Source organism: Mastigoproctus giganteus, chromosome 9, assembly GCF_048544385.1.
Source record: "Mastigoproctus giganteus isolate SK-2022 chromosome 9, ASM4854438v1, whole genome shotgun sequence".
Classification (NCBI taxonomy): domain Eukaryota; kingdom Metazoa; phylum Arthropoda; class Arachnida; order Uropygi; family Thelyphonidae; genus Mastigoproctus; species Mastigoproctus giganteus.
In genome coordinates, this window is record NC_143583.1 from 154755623 (window position 1) to 154767626 (window position 12004).

General features: G+C 36.5%; 1 protein-coding gene across 1 annotated transcript in view; it reads left to right on the forward strand.

Moving 5' to 3' along the window:
* The first annotated feature begins 618 nt into the window (after positions 1 to 618).
* LOC150080828 (uncharacterized) overlaps positions 619 to 12004 on the forward strand; it is a 53670-nt gene continuing 42284 nt past the window's right edge. The window contains exon 1 of the mRNA XM_090380835.1: positions 619 to 677. Coding sequence (XP_090236961.1) covers positions 619 to 677 — 59 coding nt within the window. The remainder of the gene's footprint in view (positions 678 to 12004) is intronic.

Sequence of the window (12004 nt, forward strand, 5' to 3'; positions counted from 1 at the left end):
TTTATATATATATATATACTGTACTTTTATTTTTATAATCAAATTCTTATGTTGTCAGGAAATTTTTTTTTTTATTATTATTTGTGAAAACGAAAAAAAAAAAAAAAAGTATATAGGTTTGTCCATTATTGTTTTTATAACACTATTTTTATTATCAAATTCTTATGTAGTCAGAAAATTATTTTTATTCTTTCTGAAAACAAAAAAAATTACTACGAGTACGTAGTACATTACAAGGATACAGACCGGCAGTACATACAGTGAGTGTCGAACATGCTCAGTCAAGTCGGAACTGCCCCGTCAGAATATGCAGTGTCGTGCATGCTCAGCAAGTCGGAACTACTCCCGTCAGAATACGATTCACCACAGGTTGGAGCTGGCGGTGACTTGCTGGCTGATCGTGACTCACGACACTAAAGTACAGGATTACCAACGTTGAAGGTTATACCCATAGTAATAAACAGTTCACGTTGTTTAATTAAATACCTACAGTGGTTTATGCACTTGAATGGATTTACGGCGCCCAAGGGGAAATTTATTTCAAACAATCTGGTGCTATAAATTTCACACCAGATGGCGCAGATATCTAAATTTTTCCAGGCTTCATTGCTGTAGGACATGGATATCCAGGTAGTACCTGGTACAACACTACCTGGTCAGCTTTCTCCAGGCAAGTGGTTTGTTTGCAGTTTCTACAAGGCTAGTTAGGTCTGGAAGGAGTTTTTGACCTGCATTTGCCTCGAGCACTCAGTTTCTGCGCTACACACAGAATGTATACTGGTACACGTGACACTGTTTTCGCCTCTTTATGAGGAGCCATCGAAACTTGTTGTTCAACCGTGTCCAAACCGGTTGGATGTCTGAAACAATATTACGTGGTATGAGGAACTATGCATTCAGGGTAGGAAAGGTATCAGAATAAGCGGAGGGAACAGGGGAAGGCAACTAACTTGTTTTTGGAAATGTCTTAGAGGCAGGGCGCCTTTAGTTGGAGGAAATATTCATAGGTGAAGCTTTTAAACATTAAAGAAAAAGAATGCGTTTGTCAAACAACCGAGGATAACAGGTTACTAGTAGAAACCAACAAATATCGTAGGAGAGAAGTGATGAGATTTGGGAAAAGAAACAAGTTTCTTTGGGGATGCTGTTGCTCTTCATGTAGCCTACCTAAGAAAAGGAGTAGTGGGCTAGTAGAGCAAATCACTGACAGCTCATTGTTTATAAGCATCAAATATGGAGGAAGAGCGGCTCACTCTTAAAAATTAACAGTGTACCGAAATAACAGAAACAGTGGAAACCAGCGAATTTGCACAATTTATCATTGGTTTAACCATGACCTTGACACTGCAGCGATGCTTATTATCCTGGATCGCAAAATTAAAATTGCAAATTAATGTGCTGCATTTAGAGAAAGTCATTACGTCGTTGTTCATAAAAGATTAATGTGAAATACGAATGGCACTAACTAAACAATGTGATTAAGTCAATTTATTAAGTGAATTTTATTGTGCACAAAAGATAGTTTACTATAAGTACGCTAAAACTCCCACAAAAACGCAAATATATTGCATTTCCTGGGGGTAATGCAAAATATATATACACCCCTAAATAAATAAACAGTGCCATCTGGCACAGCGCCCCGGTAGCAGAAATTCCCAACAATATCCTCCATATACACAATACTACTTAATAATTATCTATTCACTAGAGCACACTCAAAAATTTCATTTGGGGCTCCTCCCCCCCAAATGAAATCAACAAATTAACAGTACAATTAATGTAATATAAAACAAAAGGTTTTCGGGAAAAACTTTAATCTCTCGTCTCTCCCCCGTTGACATACTTATGATCAAGTTCCATAAATAAAGAATTGAACCAGATCATAAGCGCGTCCAAGGTAGAGGGCTGAGCTTATAAACATGTCCAATGCACTTTTCACCCCCTGTACAGATCGCACTCCTCAGATTTTTTCCCTGTATAAGTTCCAGCTTTCACTGTTTCTTGATTGGATCTGATGAACTGATTCAACATGGAATTTATAAATGCCACCTCTTTACAAGTACGTTTTTTTTTTTTTTTTTTTTTCTGTTTATACTCCGGGATGACCAAACGGTCAGAGGAGTTCACAAGATAGACAGAATACAAGAAACAGCACCGTATTCAGCAGTCACGGTCACTCAAGGCACGTGTACTTATGCACCCGCGCGCCTGACCACTAGGCTACGGCGGCCTACGTAATTGTATTGGGTTGGGATTTTATCACTTTACGCAAACCGTAACGATTTGCACACAGTAAAAGTCATGCGGTTTAATTATGATTATTCGAAATTCTTCACAACAGCATATTTATTGACGAAAAAATAATAATGCGCCATACGAACTACATATTACGACCCAAATTATAATCAGCAATAGTCTATTTAATGCTAATTTTTTTATTCTAAAAATATGTCATTTGAAAAAAAAAAAAAAAAAAAAAAACTTAAATGCTACGCTTAAGAGCCCCAGAATGGCGAAATCTATCACTGACAGTAGTGATAGATTTGGAACAAACTTTAAAATCTGGCACCTTCCGGGATTGAAAGATACCGGATTTTAAAATTCTCTGCATTTCAATTTTAAGAAAGCTGTGGCTATCTTGGAACGGGTGCAAAGAAGAGCAACCAGGTTAGTCAAAAACACAAAAGGGCACTCTTACCACAAAAAACTTGGGCTGCCAACTGTAGCACTTGGAAACTAAGCACTTGCAAGGAGATTTTACCAAAGCTTTAAATGGAGTAGGTAAATTTAATAATGATGATATTCTTACTCTTTCTCGGAAAATACACATCAGTGGTCAAAAAATAAAAACGGGTAGATGCAGGATAGATGTGAACAAATTTGCTTTCTGCCGGAAAGTAAGTGATTGTTGGAACAAACTATAATCTGGTGTTGTGGAAGTGGGTAATTTATGAATAGATGAATGAACAGATGAGGCTACTAGTGTTGTATTTTTTTTTTTTTTTTTACGTATCAAACTAAAAGATAATACTAGTTAGGGATGTGCAGGAGGAGAGGCTCGCGCGATTCCCTTGTTAAATTTTTGTGAATTACCCGAGAAGCTTATCAAAAAATTAGTTTGATAAATAAATTTTATCCGTCCCTAGTTAAAATAATCTAATAAAGGCAGATTACTTTAAGGGACGAACGCTAAGCACGCCCCGCTACTAATGGTCAAAATATAAATATCAGTTCAATTTGTTAAATATGAACAAATTATAATAAGAGTACACAATACAGCTAATGTTGTCAGAATATCAGTGGCTGTACGCAAGAAAAATACGGTCGCAATGGAGAATAAGAAAAAAAAAACTATTCTTCCTGAAGAATAATTATTACAACGAGGCAATCAACCAATTTACATGACATTTTGTTTTTAATAATTTACTGTAATGAAATTCTATCAATTTCTCATCACAAGTAATAACAAAAATCGCTCTAAGTTTCGCTTTCGCCACCATTATATAACTATAGCTCAGAGAAAAACAGGCGGTCAAGGTCACTAGGCCTTCTCTTCCATAGCATCAGTAGAGGGGAAGTTAGGAATGACCCTGAGACGCTTATTACTTTTCTCCCTGCTTTTGTCATGCACTGACAAGCTGTATGACTAGTTATAATTACAGCAAAAATCTTTGGTTGTGTGAAATAAAATCCATTGTTTGTGCCCGTCAGCAAGTTGCTGTTTATGAAAGCGATTAACCATAGATTTAATGAAACACATAATGATCCAGTTGTACCCACAATGGGCATTTTTCAATCTCTCTTTGCTTTCAGCTGCTCTAATGTGACGTCAAATGGACAGTAGCACATGCAAACACTATGACAAGCCGCACAGCTGTGATTTGCAAGAACAGTTAGCGCCGAGTTACAAAGTTTACTGAAGAGAGAAATTCAGGATATAACTAAATATAACTAATAAAAAAGTAGGTAAACTTCCAGACTAAGTCCGGACTCGAACCCAGACCTCTAAAAACAAGTAATAAGTGGTAAAACCTACTATAGTGTCACTGAGAACTAGCAATAATTGGAATATAAATGCAGCAAACAGAATAATAAACGATGGCGAAATATATCGTTGATTTTGTAACTATAATGCATATTTATAGCTTTTTAAATAATTTTTAATATAGATCTATAACTTAATTTATAAATTTAGTTTTTATTTAAAAATTTTTCTTCCCTGGCTGTTTTTATGTGTTCAAGAGCTAGTATCGGAGAGATCATTTAATCTCGTTTACCCTATAGAATTTCTTTTGTATGCTTTTATTATTTTTAATTTACAAAATAAATAAATAAAACATATGGCGGCTCTCTCTACTATTATATAATACGTAATATTTGATATAACGTAGTTTTCTCTAATATTTATAAAAAAAAAAAAAAAAAATTATCGGAACAAACCCTGTGGGATCTCAAGTCTTCGTAGGGCCTTTACACTTTGCTAATTCTTACATCATAGTGGCTATGCCTCTGGTGGAATTTGAATGCTGATTACTATCTAAGCGTCACTGTCTGGATGGACATCACTGAAGTTTAAGCTCACCCAGTACAGTGCCTTGGCTTCGATATAAGGTATATGGATAGCCTGTGTGATATGTTTTGGGGGGAAAAAAAAGAAGAAAAGAAAGAAAGAAATAATAAATGCCGATACTTTCCAAATTCCAGTGAAATTTGGAAGGCCTCGACAAATCTTTCAAACAGAGCGAAATATAAAATTTCTTGAAAATTCATCCACTGGGAATCAAGTTATTAGATACAAACGAACGGACAAAGAAATAATAATTTCCAGATTTTTATTGGTCTCTTTTTAATTAAATTTGCTAAGGCTGGACAAATCTTTCTCAAAGGCCCAAAAATAACATTTCATGAAAATCCATTCACTGGGAGGTGAATTATTACATGCCATCGAGCGGATGAACGGACATGAAGACAATAGGCGCACTGCCACAAATATGCTAATGCGCCTAAAAAAAAAAAAAAAAACAGGAAAAAAAATGGATAACATGAGTAATAAAGGAACTTAGCAATAAATATTTATATAATAATAATAATAATAAATATTAATAATAAGGGCAAATAGGTTCCCAGGAGCTAGGCTTATTCAACATGTCTTTAAAAATAAATAAAAATGGAAAACTAAATCAACAGGTTCCATACAAATACAACCCATATAATTTCTCCAGCTACACACGATTAGGTGACGATTCATTCCAAAACTAACCACTCATTTTAAAAAAAGAACTTTCTTATATCCAGTCCAGAATTATCCTTCCATGTTGAATACAGGTGACCCCCGCTTAACGCTGATAATTCGTTCCGGAAAAACAGCGCTAAGTGAATCCCCGCTAAGCGAGCCCCGTATTCCCATAAGGTAACATATGTATTTGTGAGTTGCGGTCGGTGCCATAGGATATTTCCTAATCAATAATAAACGGTAGTGAAAAGATGCACAAATGTCGGTCAAAATATTTAATATTCAAATATTTGTACATATAAAATATTCTGCATTACATACGTATATGATTATGTGGTAACTACTTATTTATCAAAATTAAACTTAAAATTCCAATTAAAATCATGAATTTAATTAATCTAAATTGATTTTAATTGATTTAATTTAATTGATGAATTTAATCATGAAAAATGTGTCGATTTTGGGTTGAACTTTGGCCCTCTTCCAAATAAACTAAAAGGGGTATTCGTTTTAAATCTCCCGCAGCGTTACCACCCAACAATAAAGTCAACCGACTTGCGGCTTCTCCCTGGATTTTAAATCTATTCAACCAGCCCTTACCAGTTTTAAATGGTTCCACATTTTTATTTTTATATTTAGGTGAGTTTTCTTCAGATAATCATATTGGCCAATCTCTCTCTCTTTCTCTCTCTCTCTTTTTTTTTTTTTTTTATAATATTTAACTTAACTGAATTCTGCATTTGGATATTATCTTCAATAAAATTAGTTAAAGTCTTTCCATTTCAATCCTAATAGCCGGCCTAGGCTTAGTTGCTTGCAGTGGAACAGCTATCTTTCCCGCTGCTAAAATTAATTCTTTATTTTTTTATAATTGTTCTTACAGTTAAACTTGCAACTCCTAAATTATGGCACACATCCGCTTGTCGTCGACCGGGATCGATTCGCTTCAAAACGTCTAATTTAATTTTCAAATTCAGTCTTTTTCTTACATTTCTAGTCTTCGTACTGCGCTCAGACGTTGTTGCTTTTTCATTCTTATCGGCCATTATTAGCTCTTCGTAAATGTAACTGCGTTGGTTGCATCAATTATGATACAATGTTCAAGTAAACTGTCCATTACGCACGATGTTTAATACTGTACTGAGTGATGACTAGACTTCGGATAAATGCATATAACGCAAATATTACAAGCAATATAATTGATCATTTTTTAAAATGTTGATCTCAGAACTACGTAACAAGTCACTGTACTGCAATTAATTTAACGTGCGAGAAAATTTCTCAAGTCGGCGTGGGAAACGTTTTAATGCTGTTTTGCTATTCATTTTCAGGCTATCGACTCCATCAAATGAAACGATTTCGATATGCAAAAAGGCAATCTGTAAAAGAGCGTTATAGTGATCTGTGACAGCGTTATAGTCAGATACGGGTTATAATATAAGAACAGCGTAAAGCGAACCGAGTTATAACGGGGGCCTGCTGCATATCTTTTATTTGGCAGTAACGTGTCCTCGAACCACGGTCAACTCCAATGAGCATTCATCAACAACTAACCCTGCTTCCCTCCACTGCAGCCACTCCCAACATTTTCGCAGTGGCAATTCCGCAGTGACTTCGCAGAATCGATCCTTGCTTGAAACTTCTTACAGTGTGGTACTCAAAAATTAAGACAGAAGTCAATTGTACTTGACATAAAGATAGATAAAATATATATAAACCGTTCACTTATTCATGATGCAATCTATTTTTCTCGTATATGGATAAATTATCTCGTTCCTTTTCACGAAAAAAAAAAAAAAAAAAAAAAGGAAGTAATTTTATTATATTCAAAACTGGAAATTACTCTTACAAGCAAGTCAGCTCTAAACAGGCAACACCCGGTCCCACGTTGGTCCTATAACGAACTTTTTTTTTATTTTTTAGGGAGGGGGGAGATCGTTTAGAAGATTAATCGTCGACCCTGTGCAGTTGTATTGCGCCTAATTCCATAAACCCTAGAGCCGTCCATTGCTTTAAGAGTTTAAGTGATAACTGTGGTCATCACTTATATTTATACAGAGGTGGGGACTGTCATATCACTGCCTTTATTTTCACAGTTAAAGTGAAGATGCGATAAGACGTTCATGTCTGGAAAACAGACTCCAGCATGAAGAGAGAGAGAGAGAGAGAGAGAGAGAGAGAGAGAGAGAGAGAGAGAGAGAGGAGAAAAGATCAAATGGAGAGTTTAATGAATTCCTAAACCCGGATAAAGGCGCGTCTAAAACTGGCCTATCTCTTTTAACGTCACAAAATAAATGAAATAGCCGCGAGTTAAAGGCCAATCAGACATCTCAAGTCGGCACAAACGGAAGTTGTGAATGAGAGAAGAGCAAGTGTAAGATACCCAGCACTTACCAACAGCCGTTGGCTAACCCACCTTGTCAGTCCCGTTATGCCCCTCAGCGGAAAAGTAGCAATGTTAAGGTCGCACTTCCCGGACTCTCGTATAAAACGTAAGGTCAGGTTTGCATCGCCATTGTGACCTAGCATTGCTAGTCGGATTGAGAGGAAATACATATCCATAATGTATGGTAAACCTTGAATAGTGCGAGTAACCTTGTAACACACAGTTGTAAAAGTGTGGATAAAATCAGAGGAATTGTTGTTATTTGGTATTTACAGTTGTAAAATAAACTGCACATCATGTTCCGGTGATATATTCATTCTGACGGAAAACACTGTGGATCTACTGATATTTTTGAAATACTGGAAAGTAGACAGACAGGTAAGCACACTTTCAATACACATTTTAGTATGTGTTGTGTTATTTAACCTACCTTTTCGTCATTGGCTGACTTTGATGTACGCAAGTAGGCTTGCTTATTAAAATCACTAGAGGGCAGACGGAAATATACTGTGAAATTAGTGGAATATAAATATTCTATTTAGCTAATTCAGGTCTTTTGATACTTTTTTATAAATTGTAATATTTGGCTATTTATATTGTTTTATTCTTATAAAAGTTAATGACATATAAGATGCCTCAGAGCCTTAGCTGCTTTGGCACTTAACAGTTTCTACTTTTACCAAAAACAGATCTAGCTTTTTTTACATAGAACAGATGTGCGGAATTTGCCTTTAGCCAGCGGGTGGTTGATTGCTGGAACAAACTTCCATCTGTCGTTGTAGAAGTTGATCGTTTAAATAAATTCAAGGAGGATCTCGATAAACCTTTAGAGGGAATGGACGTGTGAAATGTTTTTTTTTTTTTTTTTGGCTGTGCTACATACATAAGCTTGCTTTCTTGCATCACATGCCTCTTCTACTACTACATAGAATCGCATGAATTTGTGGCAACTAAACAGATTCAACTTCCATTTTTGATGAGTTGCTCACTGCCCAATAGCGATGTTCTTATCACAAAACCATGTCTGATGTAAAGAAAAAAAAAATGTAATTTATAACTAAGTTAATTGGTAAAAAAGAAGATTAAAAAAAAATCTGCGACCCAATAAGCAGTTACAAATTATTGAAGCTAATACTTATTCGAAATATATTTTGAAAAAAATAAAAATTATTCTGGGGGTAGTTTCTTAAAATTTTTTTATTTACTTTTCTTCGTGTATTCAATTTAATTTATTCAATTCTTATCTTGTAAGCAAATCATACAATGCAAAGTATTCTAAATAATTAAATTCTCTTTATAAAACATAACATTAATATCAAATAATTTTAAAACAGTAATAAAAACTAATTTCTGAGAATATTTATATTGGACAGTGATTTCACTGATTTTTAAAAATCAGTGAATCTTGTATAGTAAAAATGGATCCATATTATTAGTATCCAATAAATTTATACATCTGTAGATAAGGACTATTACGTTCATAGTCGGTTGGAAAAATCGAATGAAATAATCTGTGTGTTCTTACAATTTTGTGAGAGACTATTATAAAAAATGAAAAGAAGCAGTTCGTTATTTTTTTTAAAATAGTGTTACATATTTACAACTTTATATATTTATTTTAAACCCAGATAATCCTCCACTGTTCTCAGGCATTCAGATTTAGTTCTATGATAACATGAAGTATTGTCTTTTAGAGTAATAATTTTTTATTATATAATTTATAAAACTCCTCCTTTAAAAGCCTTTTACTATTGAATATACCCAATATTGCTCTTGCGTCATACTTAAGTGTTGCTTATACTCCGACACGACCGTTTAGTCAGAGTTCACAATTAATCATTGCGAAAACCAATACAATCGTTAACGTGTTGGCAGTCATGCGTGGTTTGAACAATAATCCACTCAAACGCGTGTGCTGCTGCACCTTGCGTTGACCACTCGGTATCCCCTATCCTAAGGGTTAAGGCACATGCAGTCTCTGTGAAGTCCATTATTTGACAGGAATTAAAAATCACCAATATTAGCTGTTCCGATTATATTAAAACAATTCGTAGACTTACTTCTCTGGGTGAAACCTACCTGGTCAAGAAACATGTCAAAATTTAATTTATTTATTAGTTAATGAACTTAAAAACAAGCTCTTTTTTTCTTTTCTTTAATTCCGCTTTACGTTTTTCAACAAATTAGACAGATGACAACAGATTAAAATAACGATTATTTTTTATTTATTTTATTTTATTTATTTATTTTTTGTGGGAATGTTAAACACACTTTTGTTGTGTAATAATGATAACGAAAATCTTTGTAAATAAATTACATAAAATCTTCTATGAAAAGACAGGGCCTCTGCTGGTCTTCCGGTAGGACTCAAATAAATGTTTGTTGTATTTTCTCCAGGACTTAAATGTTGGCAGTATCACCTGGAGACCAAATAGGTACTCTGTATTCCAGTATTGGAAGCACCAGAGAAACATACAAGTAACGGAGTAAAATTACATCCACAAAGCTCGAAACCTTCGTATAAAGGAGATTAATGATACTGTACAGTATACAGGGTGTCCCAAAAATACACGGCATAACTTTAGTAATGAGTTCCTCATATGTAGACAATAAAAATATTTTATATCAACATAGTTCCGGAAATGCTTGGTTCCCGAGTTATTAACCGGAATGTCTTATCTCCCGCAGGTGATTTCCTTCATCACAAGGTACTGACAGAATCTGGTGGTTTTCCATTCCGACCATGTACAGTACTCAAATCAGGGGCAAGTGGATATGCACTTTATATACGGTTTGGCGGACGGCAATGCTCTGGAGGCTCGTCGTTTTTACCACAAATGATGATGTCCAGACAGGAAAACGTTTGAAGGTATCCATCGCCGCTTTTGTGAACATGGGACCTTTACACCTCGTGCTGCCAACAGAGGACGACCAAGATCTACGACTCCTGAAATAGAGGAGGAGATTTTGGATGTTGTCCTCTCTACTGTATTATTTAAATTCATCTGCCAAGCATTCTGTATTATTTCTGTAAATTGCGTGTGTTCTACGGTCGATTTGTCTGTTTTGCTGGAAGAAAACCCTTGCTATCTACGCCTGAGACCGATCAGCCACGGAGTGGAAAAAAGCCCAGTAAAGGTCATCAACGGGAATCGAACCAGGGCCTTTTCCACCCGGTGTGGGGAGGACGGTGACGATATCACTGCGCGCAGATGGTCCTTGGCACAAGGTCAAGGTGTATTTGTTTAATTGCGGTCTGCAGGGTTTCCCCTATATACCACAGTAGCTTCTGAAATGGCAAAAGGCCAAGGCCGGCAAGTGTACGTATGTAGGTGTGTAAGTAGGTGGAACTTACCCGGGTCTTTTACGAACATAGACTCAAATTTTTTACCGCAATTCAAAGGAATCCACGTAATCAGGAGTCCTCGCTGCTGCTTGATGAAAACAAGTACAAGGCACTAACCGTGTATGCGAGGAAATCTTCGCACTGACGCGAGCCAAGGTTGCTGAAATGAGAACAACATTGGATCATGCTTCCCAAGGCCTGAATCAGACAGGCATGGGTTAGCTCCTCTGCTAGAGGACACTGCCCTGACATTTTGCAAATCCTTTAAGAGTACGAACGCCGCTGGCGCCATTCTGGTGTGGGATTGCTAGCACTCTGGAAAACTCCTGAGTGCGGGAATTAGACCCCAACCCACAAGGGTTGGATACTGCTGGCACTGTACAAGTGCTGGATTGCTGTCACTCTTTGTGTGCGGGATACAGAGTCTGCTGGCCTCTGGTAATCATGCAAGGGCACCTGTTCCCTGCAACTTTAACTCTTAATCCCAGACCCCTATTTTCGCCTCACAAAGAGCGGGCTTCTCCTCAACTTTCAGTCCATCCTCCTTTCCCCTCTTTCTGTTCCTTCTAACCTGTACCCCTGTTCTATGTTTCTTTTTTTTTTCTTTTTTTTTTTTGAACTTGGCCTCTGTCAGGAAACTCAGACAACCCTGGCAAAGGCCAGCCAGAGTATGATGGGCAGCCTGGCTTACTTCCCAGTGGTGGTGGCGGAAACGTGGGGTCCCACTAGGCGCTCTGTGACCAAGCAGCCAGAGACACAACAACAAAACATAACACTACTCTGACAGAAACCAGACATTACACTTTTTATGGCTTTTACAGAGATTCTGTACTTCACAAAGTACCATGGAGAAAATGTGGGAAACCAAGGGTGACGCCTTTCGCAAAACACTATGCCAATATGGTCTTTCACGAATTCCCATAGAATATGATCTAAAAGGGTTAGATCGGCGGATCATTGGGGCCATAAAATGGGTCTTTCTCTTCCAATCTATCTCCAAGAAAACACTGCATTCAAGTATGCACAAACTTCTGTGCGG